This window comes from Mytilus trossulus, chromosome 2 (assembly GCF_036588685.1).
Source record: "Mytilus trossulus isolate FHL-02 chromosome 2, PNRI_Mtr1.1.1.hap1, whole genome shotgun sequence".
Classification (NCBI taxonomy): domain Eukaryota; kingdom Metazoa; phylum Mollusca; class Bivalvia; order Mytilida; family Mytilidae; genus Mytilus; species Mytilus trossulus.
Window position 1 is genome coordinate 84,158,320 of NC_086374.1, and position 23,524 is coordinate 84,181,843.

Below are 23,524 nucleotides of genomic sequence, written 5' to 3' on the forward strand. Positions count from 1 at the left end.
CTATAAAATTCCCTCCAAATGGGAACAAAGTATAGCCAAAGACTGAAGATTTGCATAAATCATATTTTGGAAAAGCAATGAGTACGAACAATGCTGTAGAGAACAGCCTACCTAGACAGAAGAACCATTAGATATAACGTGATAGCTCGCCATGATACACTTGACGAGGTTTTTATGGTAAATGTTCATCAATCTAAAGGTGTTGATATGAACTGTCTGATGAATTGGCTATATTATTCGGGCGTTTAAACAACAAAACATTCTTAAACGTTTGAATAATTGTTATTAAACGTTTTTGGGGTATGATACCATTGTTTAGACATGAATAGACACCATATTTAAAGACTAGATAGGTCATCGGCTGTAATGCTAGCCTGAGAATCAGTATTGTAGTACATTGTTAACATTAATTATGATTTTTTTTTTAAACGAGGGTTATTAAAAACAACCAATTAAATGAAATATTCAAACTAATATTTCAAGTTAAGCCAACATTTAATCTTGAAGAACTTATTTCATTTTAAGTTATAACCTTTAGCGTATATTCCTATGTATTCGATGTGTATTGGCGGATGACAAAATTTTAAACTTAACCGTCGAGTTATTGATATTTGTTAAGAAGATATTTCAAAGACATACATGTATTACAAATGTCACAAAGATAATTTTCATTTGTATAATATACAATATAAAGGTTAATAACGTGTCTACCAAGAATGCATATATATATTAATTATGATACATGTATGCCAACAAAATAAATTAAATAGATGTTGCTTCAGAGAATAGGTGTAATACAAAGAATGTCAATTCAAACTATGACGTTAAAATCATACTGAACGTTAAATTACTTTTTACTTTGATCAAAGTTTAAATGAAAACAAAATAAATAAACTCAAAATATCACGATTGAACAGTGGGTTACATTTGTAATTGTATAAAGCCTTAAAATGATGAAGGTAACAAAAATTTGTACCTCAAACTTATATTTTTTCTTTAAAAAAACCTGACCTGCAAAAAAATAAATCAATTACTTAGTAGATTGCAATTGCAGGTTTTTCTTATACATTTTTTAATAATCAAAACAAAAAATAACGTGTTTTCCACTGCTCCAAATTCCAAATGCAGCTGGAGAAAGACACATTAGTTCTACGAAACGAGTAATACGGCTCTAAAATATCATGCAGCAGAAACGCAGACATACATATAAAGTGTGGCATATATAACACGCATACCAGGACAAGAACATGTTAATTTGATACTTGTTTCTTCTGTAACAGTTCGCAGAAAATTTGTTATCCTACCAGGACATTTAATCTAGCCGATTCAGCGATAAAGCAGCACATACCAATTTTGCTCATTTATTTGGGTAGTATTTATCCTAGGCTTTCAAATGTTGAGTTTTGACATTCCTGATGGAAGTATATCTAGAAATGGACGTCAGACCCACAACAAAATCGACAAAGTGTTATTTCAAGACTTTAGTTTCACCGTACCTGGAATCGAACCTACTTCTCGTTCTCGAGGGGGAAAATGCATTCATAAAGCCAGCGGGAGGATTCATTGAAATATAATTATTTGTATTAGGAGACAGGCATGCAGTATTTGTAGAACCACTATTAAAAAGATTGAACGCTTAACGAGGAATACCAATATTCTAGACTTCTGAATTCTAGAAAGCACAGTGTTTAATAATATAACTAGGTTAAGAAAAGGGGGTCACTGGGCATTACTATATCTGTATATCATTTAAGGAAACTTTCCTATATGAGGATAGGTTTTTAAATAATTCTCCGAGTTTCTGGAGTATGAAAGTATTTTCGGAAGACATTAGCCAAATAAATTGTGATCTAATATCTAAACCACTAAAAATTTTAAACTGTTGTTTTATTTTATTTAAAAAGTTAAAACGAATATTTGAAAGTTTGTGGCACTGAAGAAAGAAATGAATTTCATCCTCAACCTCAGTACCACACAATTTAAAGATACGTTTTGACACTGTCAGATTTTTGCACCTTCCACTCTCAATCTCTAAATCGTGAGCACTGATACGGAATTTCATTAAGTAATTTCTATATCTAAAATTTTCCTCCAAAAGGTAATTTTCTGAGCAAAATCTTCTTTTAAAAAGTCTATAAGTTCTAAGCTTGTTCCCATATAGTTTATTGCCTCTGAAATTATTATTGATCTCAGTTTTCCATATTAAAACATATTTTGATTGCATCTTTTTGCATAAATAGTTTTTTTAACTTTGTCTTAAACTTAAGTGCATAATTTTCATTGATGCTAAAATATCTAAATAAAGTTTGAATACTGGTATACCAGCTCTTTTTCTGCTCATCATGTACTTTCAGAGGTTCAAAGCCTCTTTTAATAATAAATCATCATATTTTTTAAACGTATATATTATTTAAACATATTTAATAAAACCTCCAAAAATAGAGGATATCTGCCTAGTTCATAACTCCAATATTACTACAACAGTAATGAATTTTATAACATAGAAGGAACATATGTCACCATCTTCTATCAAAGCATGCGATGACAGTTAGATTATCTGTTACTAAACTTAATTTACATCGGACCCTCAATGCTGTTCAACTTTGTACTTGTTTGGCTTTATAAATATTTTGATATGAGCGTCACTGGTGAGTCTTATGTAGACGAAACGCGCGTCGGGCGTACTGAATTATAATCCTGGTACCTTTGATAACTATTAATATGTTACTATATAATCGATCGTTTCGTTTATAATGAACGTGTTAGCATGTCACCATCTCAATATTCTTAGAAAACAACAAAAATAACAAGGGACCTAAATCTGAGGAAAAAACAAAATGGAAAGTCCTTAATCAATTTGAATATCAAACGTGCAAACACATTAATGAATAACAACTGTCTATTCCTGAATTGGAAAAAAAGTGGATACATTCTGGATTAAAAGCTACATAAATTTTTCCCTTCTTTGTTTTTCGTTATAAACAAACAAACAAACTCAATACAAAGTATAGCTAATAATATTTGATACCACAATGTTTTACTTAGTTCATTGGCAACAGACCGGGGAATACAGACGAAAATGTTGAGCAAAATGTAATCAAAATATCGTTACTTGGGGTGTTTATATCTATATAAGCTAATATGCAATAACAGAATAATGATAAATTACTTAACAGTCATAAGAGTAGACAAGTATTGGACATACCCGTGCAATGTTTTCATGAGCACATCAGCATATGAGACCCAGAGAAAATAGATGTCCAATGCTTGTCTTCATGTGACTATTAAGTGATTTATTATTACTTTTATTAAAAAAAACTTAGTCAAATAGCAAATATCAGCACCATGCTGGACCATGAACAATTTCATAAAACATCAATAAAGATTTTTGAGATTTTTATCTTTGTTGTATTCAAACATGTTTAATATCATTTTTATTTAACTTTCATTACCTGTATTTAAATGATAGACATATCTTTTGTTGTAAAAGTTAAATATTTATGATCAACAAATTACTGGCTTTTAAAATTTGATATGTCTTCATAGTAGACTTGAGATACATATCGTATTCAATGTGTCAGCAATACTATGCTGTAATTACATGGAATAAAAGCTAGATTCTGTTTATGACACATTATCGTTAGTGAAATCCTGTCATTATTCAAAACGAAAACATTTTAATCTGATGTTCTAACTGTCTATCAATGTATTTAATCATGGAATCAACAAAGATTTTAATATTCTAATAATTATCGCGTTATCTCACATAAAATTTAATCGGATGATAAATTTGCAATATCGTTCCTTTCTGAAGAAAATGTTGACCCCGACCACACATAAATGGTATAAGAGATCTGTAAACTCAGATATATGGCGTATGGAATAAAGAAAAATACATTATTTACTTTTGAAAGTAAAATCTGCAAGAATTTGACATTTGAATACAATTGATAATAATCAACAACTTTCCAAGGAAACTGAACCAGGGTGATTTAAGTGCTATGGTCAGATTTGTGCATTTAGTACTTAAACGCAATAATAAGCAGATACGATCAGTTATAATGCAATGTATTAGACTTTTTGGCAAGTGTAGTTACCCGTATGAATGTAATCAACACGCAAAAATGTTCCACATTGTTGCGTACTGCAACAACGAATAAATCATTATACAATTTATGATTTTACATGTAGTTGAATTTGCAAATTTCGTTAGCTGAAATATTATATTTTTTTTAATAGTTATTTTCTTATGGTTAATTTAAAATTAAATATTATAATTTTATTTTGGTGGTTAAAAAAACCAACATCCGTCCGTTTGGAATGAGGAATATTAAATCTAATTCAGAGTTCCTGTCAAAATTACACTATTTTTAATTCTATTTTCCAGTCGCTTTCAAATTTACCGGCCCATCTACCCGTCCCAGTCACTTTTGAAAATAAACCTACATGACTTAGTGTATAGTTCGAAATATCGGTTTGGTTTCCAACAAACATTCCGCTTTTTCTTTTATGCATTACGTTGATGTGTCCGCATGTTAGCTTCACTTTTTTCTATTTACATTTGCTGATATATAATCTTTCTATTAAAAACTGCGCCACTATTTAATATTTGCTATCAATGTGAATATGTTCACCTTTTGTTATCTCAAACATAGCACTGTGTTGATGCTCTCTTTGATTGTTCAAACACATATTTTATAAATTTACGAAATAAATAACCATAGAAATTAGGAAAACTAATGTCGATTGATTGTAGTTTATAACACAAATTTCACAAATATTTTTCGGATTGCTAAATACTTCTACCACAGGTATAGACTCCTTATCTATATTTAGCAAAACTCTTCGGAACGTTCTGGTCCTCTATGCACTATAACTTATTTGTGCTTTTGTGAAAACGTTTTGATTCCTGTATCACTGATAAGTACTTTGTAGTCTAAACGCTTGTTTATCGTATAGATATTTATTCCCGGTATGAATAAGTTCATTTATGAAAGAATCTGAATCGGTTTTTTGTTTCTTCACTTCAGTGTTCTTGTTGTTCGTTTGTTTTCCTCTTATAGTTGATGTGTTTACCTCAGTTTTAGTTTGTAGCCCGGATTTGTTTTTCTTGCCATTTATTTATGACCTTTGAACACCGGTATACTACTGTTTATCTATGTATTTAAGCTTCCCTTTTTGAATTTACCGCGGAGTTTAGAATTTTTGTGATTTTACTTGTTATGTTGTGTGTATTTCCTAGTTACGTAAAACAATTTGGATATCAAAGCAACAAGTACGATAAAACAACAAAAATTGTTAAAGTGAATTATTATAAACGTTCATTTCATTTTAGATTTCAAAGTGGCGTAGTATATTTATTCAAATATGTGTTTTGAGTATTTCAATATATATTTAAAGTCATAAAGTGAAGTCTTTAAAAGTATTTTAGGCTTTAAAACAGTGAACTGTATTATTTTTTGTAATAAAGAGCCAATAGTTAGTTATCTCTCGAGTGTTGCCTCATTTGGAACTATCTATGTAAAATAGTCATGTCGATGGTATCAAAGAAAATATAAACAATGTTGCGTTTCTACCGCAACAAAATATCTCTATTTGAACGAATAAATACGAACAAAAACCTAAAAACCAGCCCAAACTTAAGGTATGAATTGGCGTCAGATTGTTACTGTTATCATTGTTAAGAATAGGCGATAATTGTCGTTAAATGATGGGGTGTTGTCCGTCAATCGACCGACAAATATCCCTTATTGAAGTCAAGTTTCAGCTTTCTGTTGTTTTATGTATGGATAGTAACATCATTCTCTTTAACTGATTGTTAAATGGATAAAAACAGCTATACTTTTCTTGGTGGTATGTAAAATATGCCGCTATTGTATTTGTTAATTGAGTATTATTGTACGTTTCCTGTTAAAAACAAAGATAGAATAGTAAAAGAAGAAGCTGATTTTGATTTGATTTATTGATTGACTGGCATACATGTTCAGAACAAGAGTGTAAAAAAAAACTGGTTTGAAGGGGCAAAGAGTGACAACAATAAGAAAAAGAAGACATTTTTCGTCGGATATGAATTTTATATCATAATACCAGGAGTCACATAAAATCATTTAAAAAAATATTGCAAAAGAAACTCCTGATTTGACTTCACCACTTTGTCAAAATGAAATTAAAATTCAGCAAGATTTTACAGTATAAAAATGGAAGACTATATGATCCTACAACTATACAACTATATCCCTCTTAACCCATAGGGTTATTTATCGATATTTGACAATTTGATATTTGATATCTTCTTCAGTTATTTTCTTCGAATATTTCAATTATAAAACTGTTTTATGTTTTCATTCCCCCCCCCCCCCCTTACGTTAAAAAGGTAACATATTATAGACGGACAATTTCAATTTCAAAAACGTTTTTTCTTGAAAAGATTGACAACGATTAAAAATTTAAAAACAAGACTACAAGTACGGTAAAACCACATAATTTGTTAATTGTGAATTATTATCAACTTTTTTTTTTTTTTTATAATCGATGGGCAATTGGCGTGCTGATGCTTATTTGAATCTCGTTTCAATATTTTTTTTTAGAATAAATTGATAAAGCTATAAATTGCAATCTTTGAACGTATTTTAGAAAATAGCACTGTGAGTATATTTTGGTTTTTTTTAATCAAAATTTCATTTGGATCATCAGATACAACCTCTCCTTTCCGTCCAAACGTGGCTTTATACATGAAAAATAAAATTAAAAAAATACAGAATAATGAGGATAATTCAAAACGGATAGTCCCTAATCAAATGGCAAAATCAAAAGCTCAAAAACATCATTAGACATTTAAGAAAAATCTGATATCCCTTTTTATCAAGATTTAAATGTCTAAAGAAGGAATATTGGATGACCATACAAATATGTCCCAATTAATCCAGGTGGTTCAATTTTGGACAACATCTAATTTGATATTTGGTTGTATTTGGAAATTATGTACATTAATGACAATTTACCAAACGCAAGTTGACTTGATCAACAGAAATACAAATATTATTATTTGGTGTTGAAAGTGAAAATGATAGTTTCTGTTTAATATTGTTTTCTTCTCTGTACGTGTTTTAAAGCATAGCACCTTCTATATACGAATGAGTGTTTATCCCTCGATGTCTTTTGGTTTTTTTTTAATGTCGTTTCATAATAACCAATAAAAACGACATGGGATAATACATTCTTAATGAATCGCTAAATTCAATTTGTTAAAATTAAGGTGTTTTTTCCCTTCATTTTTCTCAGATAACTTGACTATTTCGACACGTTCAAAAAGTACGACTTCGTTTAAAATTTGATACAGCACTTTTTAATCTCCTATCTATGATCACTTAACATCATTTTATCCATACTTTACTACCACAAACAACGTGCTAAGCGGCATGAAAAGATGTGTTTAACAACTAGAAAGATAACAGACATTGCCGTTATCATCGAGTCTTTCCGAAAACAAAACCCATTTACTAAATGTAACAAAAACTAAATGGACTATTTCAAACCATTCAAAATTTTATATTTTCATAACAAATACCATTTATACCTAGAAACAAAAACTAAATATTGTATTTTAAACCAATTTTGTTGTACAATAGGATGAATTAGTGCGTGATTTGAGATGGCGATAAGTCAAACACAAGTAAATAAATACGTAAATAACAAATCGTTTTTAAGCAATAAAGATGTTTTAAACAGATTAACTGTTTCACACTTATTTCTTTCAATTTGTAAAATAGACTGATGTATAATGATAGACCTACGGTCGGATCGGAGAGCCTGAGAATAGATGGTTCCGATTCTGATTCTTTAGGAGAATCATATACCATGCAATATGATAACGAGGATGTTGGCAACACTGAATGGGATGTTTCAGAACGAATTGTCTTCCATTTTAACCTGGGGGTGTTGAAAATTATCAAGTTTCAGATATGTGCAGATATGTTATACATGATATTTAGAAGATGTACACTACAAATTTATATCTATCCTTTTTGAAGTTTGGTTCTTACATGAAATGCAAACAAAATACAACATTGTTTTTCTATTTTTTTCTAAAAAGAAGCAGTAATAAGAACTAGACACAAAACCAGGATCGTGCATGTAATGCATTGGTTGTCGTAGGTAATTTTTTTTGATTACTTTTTTTTTATTGGAAATCAGACTGGATTATTTTCCTTATAAAATATTTCACATGTAAATCATGTCGGGGCAATTAAGAGAAGACTGTATATAATGATTTTGCTAATTGTTGAATCGCGAACGTTTAACTGAAGCTTTTTTACATTTGATAGAGAAATTTTTTTAATGAATTTTCCTTGTAGTTCGGTATTTTTCATATTTTACTTTTTCAAGGAGTAATTATGATTTTAATAACCTGTTCTATAATTTAAACTTAAATATAATTCTAGTTTTTTACCCGAAAATTGTGTTGCTCAATTTTGATTAGTAAAGGTAAAAGGGTCGGCCAGCAGAAAACTACTGTACCTATCATTTAATGAAGGTCAAAAGTTATTTCTCAAATAATGTATTTATATCTTTTTGCTTAATAATTTTATCTCTAAAATCGTCAAAAGTTTGCTTATTATTACTATACATTTTTACTTTTTTTACAAAGGTTAGATATAATTTTTAAAAAGAAAGCCGGTCTTGCAAAACCTTAAAAGAAATATTGATAAGTGCTTTGCAGCCGTCTTTTGCCAATTGACATGGATAAAACTTTTGATGAAGGCAAATAAAATTTTAGTATATATGTAATGTTAATTGTTAAAATTGACCATTAAAGCATTTAAAGCATTTTCTAAGCATCTATGCTCCAAACAAAAGTGTGAATAACTATAAAGCAATGCTACATGAAATCAAGCAATAATGCGGACAAAAATCTACAAAGTGTGTTGGAGGAATTCAGTTATGTGCATGATTTATAGAACAAATAAGTGATTTTCTTTTTGGATTAATAACATAATTCTTGGGGATGGTAGCTGAAGGATAAACGTCCAGCAAAACTTATTTGTTCAAAACTTGTTTTATAGATTAATGTTATTTGAATATAATACATAGATATATGAACCATACCAATATGTAGCAATATTTTAACATGTGGAATCAATAGGTAATATCCCGGGTTACAAATCCAAAGAATATGATTTGACTATGTGGCTTCTCATAAATAAAGAATGTTTGCATGTGCTACTGGGAGGATAAACACAGATCTACAAAAGACACTTGAAACGTCAGACACGCAATTCAATGAATGTGTTTGTAGATAGATGTTTAGCGTTCTGTTAAATTGTTTCTTTAAAAATTGTTACTCGATGATAACTGATGTACTCATATTTTGACTATTTTATTTATTGTTTCTGTTTAGTTAACGCATCATTGTAAACATAACAGAATTTGATGAGACTGGCATCAAAGTGAGAGGGTTAGTGCTATAAAACCAGGTTTAATCCACCATTTTCTACATTTGAAAATGCCTGTACCAAGTCAGGAATATGACAGTTCTTGTCCATTCGTTTTCAATGTGTTTTGTTATTTGATTTTGCCATATGATTATGGACTTTCACAATTGATTTTCCTCTAAGTTCAGTATGTTTTGTGATTTTACTTTTGACAGTATGATTTACATTTAAGGCCATGGCAATATAGAACATATCTAGAAACAACGGAGAGTATCTAGAAAACACACAAAATAACAAGAAGGAAAACATTGAGATTGGAAATGGGGAATGTGTCAAAGAGTAAATTGAGATTAGAAAATGTGAATGTGTCAAAGAGTAAATTGAGAAAAGAAATGGGGAATGGGTCAAAGAGTAAATTGAGACTAGAAATGGGGAATGTGTCAAAGAGACAACAACCTAACCAAGAGTAGAAAACAGCACAAGAACACATTTCAGAAATCAAAATGATATCACCCTACAAATATCATATATTCAAATGTCCGTTTGATGGTTTTGCGATTGCTTAGGTCTATCGGAATCAAAGGAAAAAAGAAGCGTGAGAAGAACTATCTATCAACAAATGACATAAAACAATATTGGTCGTCTTGAAGTGCATAATAAATGTCCGTAACAGTGAAATAACCCATACACATTTTAAATCTAATTGGATTTTCAATTTGCGCAAATTAACAATTGATATTTCTTTTTCAAATTGTTATTTTTTTATAGGTAATTTAGAAGAAAAAAAATATATTATAATATTATTACATTATTTTGTGTAAAACATACGATGCCATATACCATATACCCTTTTGATCAGAATTCTATAAGGTTAAGCCAAACTTCAAAGCCAACTCTGTGTATCTTTGATATAATTAAGTTAAAATATATAGATTTAAGAAGACGATATCCTTAAGCTTGACTTAATATTTTACTAGTTATTCAATATATGTTATTTTCTTTTAGAAATATTGAACGAGTTCGATAGAAGCGAAAAATGAAGAAGTAAAACAATTGTGTTTTAATTTTTCGATTCTCAGATATTAAAAATCTAGAAATTGACAAATATCGCTGTTTCAAATCAGATTCAACCCATCATTTTATCTTAAAATGTCCTGTACCATGTCAAGTATTTGGCAGTTGATATTAGATAGTCTATTTCTAAATAAGTTAGCGTTTGTGTTTATTGCACTTTGGTGTTTGTGTTGTTCTCTTATAGTTGACGTTTTCCCCTTGGTTTAAGTTTGTAACTCGGATTTGTTTTTTCTCAATATATTTATGATTTTTGAACAGCGGTGTACTATTGTTGCCTTAAAGTTTATTTAATATTTAATTTATTTATGTAAGTATTTTTTGTATTATGATAAAAATAATTTAGGAATATTTGGAGCAAAAATCCTATCAAGATACGGGTAAGTATCAATTAATTGTATTCAAACTGTTCATAACAATATATGAACAAGTCTGCCATTGCAGGGCCGCATTTGATCCGCAAAAGAGTCTCTACGACTGTTGATAAACTGCCGAAACGGACATTGATGTTATCAAGAAGATATCATACATGATACAACTATTACCATCATTTTATCGCATTTCCAAAATTTGTATTATTTAGCATACATACATTTTCCGTTTATAGAAGATGGCTTTATTTGAAGTTGCAGACAAACAATCTTCGATAAGACTTTTCAAAAGACTACTCAAATATTTAAGAAACCTTCATTTTTGTAAGATTGTGCGGAAGTGTAAAAGAGTGTCGAAGAGTCATAACTGTACACCGAATTTAGAGAACGACCATAATTGATTATTAGAATATATCGGGCAAAATCAATAAGCCGATCTGAATCTGACTGTTTTAATTTGCATGTTTAAAATTGAATAAGTAGCGGCCTTTTTAATAGCATGTTAAAGCTTTGTTTTCTCAAACTTCATTACATTTTCTCGTTTGTGTTTGGTACTAAGAGGATCATACATTACATGGATTAATTTGCGTTCAAATCAAATTAACAAAGAACGTTTAAAATGTATATAAAAGCATATGTACTCCATTTCAAATATATTTTATTTCTGACCAGCCTTTACCATGTCCAGCAATTATTACAAAGTACTTCAAGAAGCAAGATATCTGAACGGGTTCGTACATTTAGAAGATAAAACAATATTTTCGATTATAACCACTACATATAAAAACGACACTTAATAAGAACAGATAAGTGACATATACCAAATGCTTCGGAATCAGTGTGTTATTTATTTCTATGTGCATTGATCAAGTTCTGTTATTTTCCAAGGATTGGAATGCTTTAATATTTGTTTGTACTGTGTTTGTTATACTGGGGCCTGTAATAGCTTATTATACGTTTTTATCTAATGAGTGAAGCCTTTTTCAACTGCTTTTTGTATTTGGTTCTTATGGTGTACTGTTACATCACTGTCCCAGGTTAGGGGGATCCCGTTAACATGTTAAACCCTGCCACATTATGTATGTGTATGCCTGTAACTCAGGGGTTGTCGTTTGTTCATATGTTACATTTTTGTTTTTCGTTCATTTTTTGTACTAAAATTAGGCCGTAAGTTTTCTCGTTTAAATTGTTTTACAATGTCATTTCGGGGCCTTTTTATATCTGACTATGCAGGAAGGGCTGCACATTGTTGAAGGCCGCACGGTTTCCTATAGTGTTAGTTTCTGTGTCATTTGGTCTCTTGTAGAGAGTTGTCTCATTGACAATCATACCACTTCTTCGTTTTTATATTATACGTTATAGGTTTTGTTGTTTTGTCTTGAAGGTCATATGGTAAATGTATGTTACATCCAGGCCATTTGAGGTCGAGGTGACCATACAGATGTCTCGTTGGTTATCATAGTACATGTTTAAGATCTATTTACTTTTTGTATGACATGTTTTGGTGGACAAAAATAAAAGTAAAAATAAAACACATTTTTATTTTCATTTTTTATATTATATATAAAATGTATCTATAGAAAAATATCATGTAACAATATATACAATTACCAGGGACTTGTATTTTAAGAAACACCATAATTAGTTAGAGCCTAATAGAAACAAACTATATGTTTTGTATGTTAAAAAAAGTAACCCTTCTTCTGTAAATGTTCTACATATAAATGCTTATAATAAAATTGCACAAAACCCATAAAAATATTGAAAATATCTTTAGTTCTTAGTCTGCCTTATAGGATCATAATACTGTTTTTAGAAATCACGTGATCAGTGAACTACAAAAACATGTGTGGCATCACTGCACGTGGAGACAGTGGTGTAGATTGTCGTAGATAGAGACTGTTAACACTAGGATAGAGTCCATGGTGTGGTTCTGCTGAATAAGGTGGCCAATACGGATTCATCATCATTCGTTGTACGTTTGCATAATTTCCTGCCTCAGCTAACAGTTCTAAACCGACAGCTGTTTGCCTTTTCCATTTTGTTCTGTAAAATATATATACATATTATTAATGTCTTCATCTTAATGTTGCAATAAATTCGCGTTTGGTGTATAACTTATGTATAAAAAAGTGAAAAAAAGCATAACATATGCCAGATCAACGTTGTACATTTTGTTGACAACGAATTATGCAGCTTGTATTTGTGGCTCAGTCTTTAGTTTTATGTTGTATTTTATATACTGATATTTATCTTTTGGTCTTTTTTATGTTTTTGCAATATCGTTTTCTCTTTATGTTGAACTTATAAGTTTGAATATCCCTTTTGTACGTATCTTTCGCCTCTCATTTGTAAAAAGTATAATCAATAAAATACTGAACTCCGTGGATATTCAAAGTTGAAAGTCCCATATCAAATGGCAAAATCAAAAGCTCAAACACATCAAACGGATGGAAAACAACTGTTTGCTTAGTTACTTTTACTATGGTATTGGACTGCATTTGTAGTAAATATACATAGAAGACAGCTGTTTTACAATTAGTAATCTCTTAAAAGTTATACGCCAGGACATTACAGACTCACATTAAGAACTTAGTGGCCCTTTATAGCTTGTTGTTCGGTGTGAGCCAAGGCTCCGTGTTGAAGGCCGTACTTTAACCTATAATGGTTTAATTTTTAAATTGTTATTTGGATGGAGAGTTGTCTCATTGGCACTCACACCACATCTTCCTATATCTATTAGATTTTCAAAGATGAAAATTAAATAAATACAATTCTATAGCGTGTTGAATATACTAACCTTCTATTTTGGTACCATGTTTTGACTTGTGTGTCTGTCAGGGCGAGTTTAGCTGCTAATTCCATTCGATCTTGAACACTTAAATACTTCTGTCTTTCGAAATGTTTTTCCAGACTATTTAATTGATGGTCTGTAAATGCAGTCCTGGCTTTCCTCGGTTTCTTTGATTTATTACTGTAATGACAGTGCTCTGAAAATCTATCTGCAAAAATAAGATTTTAAAATTAAAAAAGGATAAATTAAGATAAGAATAACGATTAGCATACTAAAATACATTTATGGTATTGTTTTACCTAAATACAAATGTTTTCTAACATCTGAAAAAGAGGAAGTCTTAGAGGTGTTAATTAAGAAAAAACAAATTTACCAAATAAAGAAATATAAAACAATTATGAGAAAATTAATGGAGAAATACAAACATTTGATTTGTCATTGAAATTTATGAAAATTACCATTAAGACTTTTTGTAATCATATGACAAAATATATACATATCCTAAATCATTTCTAAAGACCACAATTTTAATACATAGGTCAACTCGTGTTTTAATAATCTATGAAATGTTTTTGGTTATTTGGTAATGCTTAACGTCTTAAACACCAACAAAATACTGCTAGTCAGTTTTAACATTCTCAAAAAATAGTTTTCAAAGCTTTAACCAACTGTCTCTTACAAGTTACAGTTTGTTTCATTATTATTTCTTGACTTGGACATTTACGTTTTTTCGATAAATTAACATTTGATAACTTGTCTATTACAGTCCCTTAAATGGAGTGAACTCTTGCAAATGAAGAAATAAGAAACGACTTTTAAGAGAAATGAAAATAATGATATATATGAAAATCTATATATAAAATTAACATTTCAATCAAGTTCAAAGATTCAACTTTAAAATAGGCATAACTACATGTATTAGCAACAAGTTTTAAAAATGGAGAGTCCAACATATTTAGAATGAAAAAAAAAATACACTACCATGTCTATGAGGGATGAAATCTTCTGAGTCTGTATCACAGGATTCTTTTAAATGTGTTTTATCACTACATGAAGTGTCTTTATTCTGGGATTTTCTGTCCGATAAAATGTCAGTAATGAGAAATGAAGGTTTCACTGTTAATTTGGCTGATTTTGAGTTTGTTACACCACATTCGGAACATCCCGGTGAGTTTGATTTATTCGGAAACATTTTCTCTGAATCGCTATATTCATCATCACTGGTGCCATCAATATCCACGTTGTCTTCTGAATCTGAGTAATGTTCCATTGCGGGATGATAAGTCATATTATTATTGTCTGTACAGATTTGTTTTCTTTTCAGAAATTCTGAGATTAACTTCAAATTAGAATCCAATTTAATAAATGCTGATTTCAGGTAGTCGTTGGTTGAAACAAATTTTAAAATGTAAAATTAATGAGGAAACGTGCTTTTAAAGGCGTTCCATAAATAATAGAAACGTAAATGTGCTATTGAAAATGTAACGGGTGCCCAATCACATTGGTGGGCGTGTCCATGTCCAGGTGCACATTTACCTGGTACTTTTTGATTGACAGTTTTGAAGACCATTGATTTTTTTTACATTGTTGCAGTTATTATGATTATTCACAAATATAATTTCATGGCTGGTCTGAATTGAATAATGAACACTAGCGAGGTGTGCAAAGTCAACATGTCGCGTTCCTTACAATCATATGTTTTTTACAAGTAATTTAAAACATGCGGACAGAAATCATTTTCAAATTTTCAGAATTTCGACCTGTAATCTGTCAACACAGGAGAAAAATAGGAAGTGCATTTTCTGAAGCTTAAAATCTTCGTTTATAAGATGGTTTATATATAATTGGATTAAAATTTATAACGCAAAATGTTCGGAGCATACACACAATAGGTCACATAAATGTTGGTTAATTTTCAGATTATCACAGAGAAAATCGTCCAACTTAGAACATCTGTTTTAAGGTTCAGGAAATATAGTTACACATTTTCGTAAAAGTATAAGTGATAAAACCACATTTTTGATTCCTTAAACTCGAAAATAAAAAAAGAATTAGAACTATACTTAATTACATGATTCGGATATTTAAAAGATATTTTCTAAGTTTAGCGGAAATCTTGGAAAAGCTTCATAGTTGCCTCATTCTGAGAACTTGAAATTTATATCAGTCAGGGCTTTTTTTGCTACTAGTTGTTTTTTACAAGAACGTTAATGTTTGTTGACTTTTTTTTACTAGAAAGATATATTTGTAAAAAGGGGCACAGGACGTTTGCATTTTTTACCCGCAAAACGATTGTACATCGGCACTCCGAACGCTATGGACATTTCAGCTTTAAATGGTGATATACCTGTATCTTATTGACAGGACATTTGCACCATTAACTATAGTCGTCTGAGTTCTAATAATTTCCCAAATAAATTATACTTATACTTGTCGAAATCTAGTTCGTTTTGGCATAGTTGTTATCATATTCTTCAAAGTTATAGAGACTAGAAAAGGAAAAAAAAGGAATATGTCTTGACGAGCATTTACCATTGTACAACATTTTGGTGAACAAGCACCTCAGTCAAGAGTTGAGAAAGATAACTAGAATATGTTGGGCAAGGGCGAATTACCGGTCAATACAAATTACAAGATCAAAATTTGTTCCGAGATTCATTTGGCTTCAGATATGAGTGAAAACTTACAAGTGATGACTATTTGTGTCTCTGTGTCTATTTTTGTTTACTTTCAGCTATTTGAAACCATATCAATATGCTATGAAACGACTTTAAATTCGAATTTTGCAATTAAATGAATATGCTACAACATGATGGGCGTCAAGTTGGTAACGAATAGGGAATAGGGAATAAGTAACCAACTTGACGCCCATTACAACATGACTATTAAACACGAGTTTGCTATGAAATGAATATGCTAACACATGACTATTAAACACGAGTTTGCTATGAAATGATTATTAAACTTTTAAGAAGATCATGACAGTGTATTCTGTGGGGTCAAACCTATTGGTCCTAAGCCTGAATACAAGAGGAGGGAAGTCATAGGCAGCAAATATTGTACAAACACGCAAATGTGCTATTCTTAAATGTCCTATAAATTGAGGCGCAAATGTCATATGAAAAAAGCGCAAACGTTCTATGTTTTTTTTAGGAATTGTTTGAGGTAAGTTATGTAGAATTCAAAATAATGTAAGAAATAAATTCGTTTTCTTCTTATGCTCAGGTAATTTCCAACTGTGTATGCAAAATTTCGTAAAAATTTATCAAATCGCTCAGGCCAAAATTTATGAGTTGTTTTACGTTCTCATTGCTCTTAATTTATTTCACGGGCATGTTGCAATTTTTACACTTCGACATCCCTTTTGCGATTATGATATCGTCGAAAGCTTCTTAGCATATTTTATTGGCTTGAGCAACATGACAGGTACCATATGAGGAGCAGGATTTGTTTACCCTTCCGTACACCAGTTTTTATGGGAACCGTGTTAGTCAATCTTTAGATTTCTATGTGATATTTGTTGTCCAACAAACACATCGGGATATGCATCATTTCAATAAACTAATTATTGTCGCTTTTATTGTTAGTGTTATATTGAACAAGAACTTATTTACACCAAATTGTTGTATGTTCTGTGTTTGAAATTTAAATGTGGGCAAACATGTCTTATTTTATGAGATGGTATGGGCTTTAAACAAAGCTTTCAGTAACCGAGAGCATTCTTTGGTCGATAGCTTTAGTGTTAAGGTTCACTTTTACCGCTGGTTGTTACATCGCGATGACCGTGATACATTGTACCTAACTATTGTTGCCGCAGAGATTTCTACTTACGTAACTTTCGTTTTTGTCTAGTAACCGATCTATAAACACGCGGACATTATCGAGTGCAAAATACTATAATTCCTTATCGCTTGTTATAAATTCATTTCTTCAATGAATACTCATAAAAAAAAAAATTCATAGCATATTAAAATGAATACTAGTAATATGAAGAAAAAAATTGTCGTTAGAAATATATGTATAAGTAAAAACATTAATATCTATGCACACATACAGAAAAAAAATGTTTTAAATGCATGTTGACGAATATCACAAGAACGTTTTGCGGGAAGATATAAATGCTTACTATGAATTCAATCTACTAGTATTAGAAAAATCGAATTATTACAGAAGCGTGTTCACCATGCACTTGCATTGCACTATTATTAGAAAATTTCGAATAGAATGGTATACAAATTGAGGAAAATTATATATATATACATATGTAACTGTATAATTTTATCTATTTGTAATATATATTATATTAATATTTGTATATAACAGTTTCATATATACAAATATTAATATAATATATAACAACAAAACAGAGTATAGGGAGGGAGGACAGGGGTAAGGGAGACAGGGAAAAAGGGGGTAGGAGAAAGGAGAAAGGAGAGGAAGGCTGGGAGAAAGGAGAAAAAGTTGGAGAAAGGAGAAAAAATAAAATATCTCTCCTTTTAAAAAATTATCTAATATTTCAAGAAAAAATATCTCAAAAGGAGATGTTTTATTCTAATGGGAGAAAGAAGAACAGGGGTAGGAGAAAGTAGAAGAGGGGTGGGAGAAGGGAGAAGAGTATCCCCCTGTCCCCCCCCCCCCAGTATACTGATTTGTATCACTACAGTATGAGAAAAACGAAGTTACTGCGAGCAACTAAACCTATATCTAGAGTTTTGTTTTATTTATTATACCAAGGATTTAGTAAAGAAATGTTTTAAATTCGGACGAGCATGGCGAGGGAGAACTTAATGATATTATTTAGATCATATGCATTATAATATCAGTGTTAAAGCTTTAACCATATATATATGTGTATGATCAAGGTTGAATATCAATAATGTGATCATTTTTTATAAATTTCCTGTCTACAAAACTTTGAATATTTCGAAAGACTAAGGATTTTCTTATCCCAGGCATAGATTGCCTTAGCCGTATTTGGAACAACTTTTTGAAATTTTGGATCCTCAATGCAGTTATTGCTCTTCAACTTTGTAATTGTTTGGCTTTTTAAATACTTTGATATGTGCTTTACTGATGAGTCTTATGTAGACGAAACGCGCGTCTGGCGTACAAAATTAAAATCCTGGTACCTTTGATATCTATTGAACTTAAAGAAATATAAAAAAAAAAGAATAGTAAAATTGCCTGTAGGATGAAAATGTATGTTTGAGATTTGTATTCATCATCGATACATCTTTATTCACATGGACTGACTCAGTTATGTATTCTGTGAATCTTTATTTCTTCAGGCGTGGAATATTATTGAAAAATAATTTGGCTTACAAACTACTGTAAACTCTATTTATACTGTAAAATCACAGATGTTTTACGTAGTGTAAAAAAAGTTGTAAACGTTAAAAGATATTAAAGCTGAAATGATTTAGTACATTTAGGTGAAGGTCGTATGATGACATTTGCATGTCTTTTTTTATAGGAATAAGGGATACGGTATGTACGCCAATAGGACAAAACTATAGACACAGACAAAACCATAGACACAGACAAACCCATAGACAAAACCATAGACACGGACAAAACCATAGACACAGACAAAACCATAGACACAGATAAAAACATAGACACAGACAAAACAACATACTAGTAATGTGTTCAATTTTATAAATAATCTGCAGAAAAAAGTTTAAGTATCATTGTAGTGTAAACTTGCTTTCAAAAATATGAAACTTTTCAATTTGTTCATTATCAAACAACTTACTTGCAACGGACGTATACTAAGCATTTTATAACTTTACAAATTATCTTCTTGATCTAGAAGTAATGTAACCTTTGGTTAATTTCCAAAAACTGCTATCTTTCCCCAATACGTACTATTTGTTTGGCCAATACAAGCGGGATGAAGCAGAGAAGCTATTGTCTTTAAGCAAAATTCACGAAAGATCTGTCTTACCACTTACATTCATTCATATCATTTTTTACCAGCAAACAAACACGACACATACACGTGATTGCATAAGCTACATTTTCTGGATATCAGTTTTAAGTTCCAAGACCTAACTCATGATATTAGATTTGTATTATTTTAAAACTATTATTTCAAAGTCGTGGTGTTTATTTTGGTAACACATTAATAATACCACGCGCAAATAAATCGTTGGCATAATTTTTGGACAAATTTTCAATTTGTGTTGCTAATGTCAAGGATTTAAAAAATGAACCTTGCGTGTGGATGAAGCTAGTACAACCACTGGCGAAAGTTCGGACTTTTAACCGTTGATTTTAACAGCTGAAGTTCGAAATGTCGGCTGCTCGTAGCACAATTAACATCGTTGCTGCGTTAAAATTGGATGACGTTAGAGATTTAACAAAAAACCTTAAGTAAGGCAACTATTCATCGTCCATTGGCAAGTATTACAGAGATATTAAGGACGATGTCACATAATAATCCTAATCTGTATCTTTTCTGTGCATTTTCTTGACACTTTTATTTAGACCAAACAACCATTACGTAACAATAAAAGAATTTTCCGAGATACCTCCATCATCTGCTACGCTGGTTTTTTTTTCGAGTTTTCTCTTCCGCAATCTGAAGATAGCACAAATGTACGGTGATTTTATTTCTACATATGATCAAACCACTAAAATGTACACCATATATATGATTATTAGCCGCTGTACTCATATAGGGCAAAAGATTTTTGACATTTTTCTCTTTATTTTTTCATATAATCTTACATTAAACTATCATGCTTCAAATACAAATACACTTCGTCAATAAAACACAATGTATGCTGTTATTTTTTTTTAAGTTATATAAATATTATCGAAATGAAACAAAATAATTAATAATCGATATAGCTCAATTAACCTTAAACTTGAATCAATTATGCATGTGGAAGGAAATTCTACGAGGTACTAAGACTTATTTAAATGGCAACGATTCCTAATAGACCATTCATGAGTTAGACGGTATACATGTACGTGATGTATGACACGTATGGATTAAAAATTTAAAACAAAGATAAAAGACAAGGAATTGCAATGAGTTTGTTTTTTTAACACAAACACAATCAAAATTGTTCCATTGAATTGCATTACCTATTCTTTTAGACTAAAAATATTAAACAGAACTCCGCGACCTCGAGTTTGAGCAGGTAGTTCATTTAATAGACATATCGATAACATACATACAGAAGCATATCAGCAGTACGGCAAGTGTTAAGAGGATGTTCGTTTTGCTTTACCGGATAAGAAAATACAAAGATTCATCCGGTTGAAATGGGGATATAAAATCCGATGCCCTGGGATTTGAGAGTGACACCTACTCATGGTAATAAAATACGTCAAGACCTTGCAGTTCCAATACACTCCAATTGATCATATTTATGAATGAAATATATCAAAAGACTATATTTCGGAAATTTTAAAATCGGGGGAGTTATCAGTATGAAGAATCTGTGTATGAAAAAAAAGTCATAAAAAACCCCTTTGAAATCAAAAGTTCATAGAAATCATTCAAAATAGACAAATATATAATGCAAAACCTAAAAACAATTAAACAAGTGATCTCATTGATACACCTTATGTCATAGATGGTGACATTTGTAACCCAGAAAATACAACACGTTCCATGCATGTGTGTTTCATCAGCCTTGAAATAACTTCATTAATTTATCATAATTGTAACATTACCGGTCCATCCTGAGGGATTTGTTTTAGTTTGAATTTAACCGTTAGAGTGATTTGGGAAAATATCTTCATAATGGGCATTCATAAAAACTCTATTAGCTGGAAACAAGTTGAATCATTTAAAGGTAAATCGTTTAATGCTTGGATTAAGACCTTTAATTATCTATCATAACTTGATGTTACATAGGATCAAAATATCATGAAAATTTTAACGATTGTTGTCCAGTCTCATTGCGCAATTGAAAGAGAACTTGTCATGCGTGCAATATTTCAATTTCCTTTTATTGTCATTTATGGATAAACGCAAACCTGACTTCATGTGACACATGGGCATTATTAATTTAGATTCAAATGGTAGAATAAGAATGTTTAGAGTTATGTTAAATGTCATTTACTGCTCAATTAAAAATTCACGACTCTTTTGAAACAGCCATTGTATGAAGCGAAGATAGATTATCAGTGAAAATAAATCTAAATGCTTCCAACACAATCAAGGGCTATCAAGTTCACTGGTGTGATCGATTCGTAATCTCGATCGATAAGGTGATTAATTAAATGTTATTTTCAAATACAATTTCAAAACATCTTGTCAACGTCTAAGTTAATATTCTAAATTAAAGATAAAGTCAATCACAAGTATTTTCATAAGAAACTTGTTTTTTTATTTTGAAATTTTAAATCGATTGACAAGAACTTATTTTTTAGGTGTTGATAACGGGTTAACCTTGTCAAAGATTGTTAGAAACTATGTAATTGCTGTATTTAACTACGGCAGACGCCAGGGGGCTAAATGACGTCTAATATTACCACCGAAGATGGCAAAACCCTTCATCAAAAAAAGCAAATTGGCCAATTAAAACTTTCATTGGCTTTCTAAATAAGCTTAAGAAATAAATTTAAATTCTAAATATTGTCTTTAAAAAAATAATTGTGTTATAATTACTGAAAGCTTTTCTTTTCTTTCGTGATTAAGATGTCTCGTTTTGTGACTCACACAAGCAAATATGTCCATTCCACATAATTTGGAAGACCATGAAATTTCACTTTTTTATTGTTTTGAAGTAAATGGTTCCAATTAACATTCTCTATGTTGTGACTTAATTTCTATGACATGTGTGTCACCTAATTAGATGCACGTCTACGTGGTGGTTTTTTTTTGGGGGGAGGGGGTGTTAGTTGCAGGAAAAACTTACATTTGTACCAGTCTTTCATACGACATAATGAATGTAAAAACATAAGAAAACACCATTAGCAAAAGAAAGGAGACCAAATGATTTGAAATGGTCCTGTTAAAAACACGTTAAAAACTACGTAAGTTGCGGTACATGGTGGCAGACTTCCTGTTGTTTTTTTTCATGCCGATCAATTTTCACAAGTCATCTTTATATCTACCAACATAACACATTACACTTCTATGTAAACCGAATGTATATCCTTGTTAAACAAGGCAATCTAGTTTCAAACCTTGCCACTGTCGCATCCTTACTGTTTTCTTTTTTTCTGTGTATATTTGGGGTTAAATACGATAGATTAGAGCTTACACATTTTCTGTTGCAATTAGTTTGAGCTTCAAACTTAGTTTGACTGGACTATTCATGTATGTCGTGTGGATGAGATTGTAAACAGAAAGGAATAATATACTGTTAATAATATTCCATAAAGCATTGATTGTCAGTAAGCTTACCAATAATACTCATCGACTAACTTATCTTCCGCGTAAGGATTAACCTTTTATTTCTATACCGTGATATAAATCTCAAACTTTAACATGCAGAGATCGTTAAGAAATATGCGAACATAATCGTGTTAAAAGAGTGGAAAGTTTACAAAATCTCTCTATCATCGTAAGACAGCAAGCACCTATATTCATTACCAAATACCATGCAGAATATCTGCTTAACTTAGAAAAGAAACCAGATGGACATTCAAACTCATAAAAAAACAGAATATATGAATACAATCGGTACACATAATCAAATGCAGAAAGAAAAAAGGTCGCTTTCTTATCTATTTCCTTAAACGACTCTTGCATAACGGAAGTTTTTTTGATATTGCTTCAGTTTAATTTATTATATACTAGAACACACCCGCGAAATCGCGGGCATTCAGAGCGTAGTTTAAAGTATTTAAAGTGTTGTTGGAAGAATTATGTAAAATATTGAATGACTGGA

The 23,524-nt window shown here is 30.7% G+C and overlaps 1 protein-coding gene across 1 annotated transcript; it reads right to left on the bottom strand.

Moving 5' to 3' along the window:
- Positions 1-12,399: 12,399 nt before the first annotated feature.
- LOC134705463 (barH-like 1 homeobox protein) lies at positions 12,400-15,053 on the bottom strand. The gene is made up of 3 exons (XM_063564187.1): positions 14,649-15,053; positions 13,674-13,875; positions 12,400-12,919 (listed from the first exon to the last, which is right to left on the bottom strand). Exons 1-3 carry the CDS (start codon positions 14,953-14,955, stop codon positions 12,709-12,711), a joined length of 720 nt encoding a protein of 239 aa, XP_063420257.1. The 5' UTR covers positions 14,956-15,053; the 3' UTR covers positions 12,400-12,708.
- Positions 15,054-23,524: the final 8,471 nt, after the last annotated feature.

What these genes read in the sequence shown, in the direction of transcription:
- LOC134705463 (XM_063564187.1), bottom strand. Translation starts at nt 14,955, where the DNA reads ATGACTTATCATCCCGCAATGGAACATTACTCAGATTCAGAAGACAAC. An exon ending in TTTCATCCCTCATAGACATG is followed by an intron (nt 13,876 to 14,648) that starts GTAGTGTATTTT and finishes TTATTTTTGCAG; the next exon opens with ATAGATTTTCAGAGCACTGT. An exon ending in ACATGGTACCAAAATAGAAG is followed by an intron (nt 12,920 to 13,673) that starts GTTAGTATATTC and finishes TATATTTTACAG; the next exon opens with AACAAAATGGAAAAGGCAAA.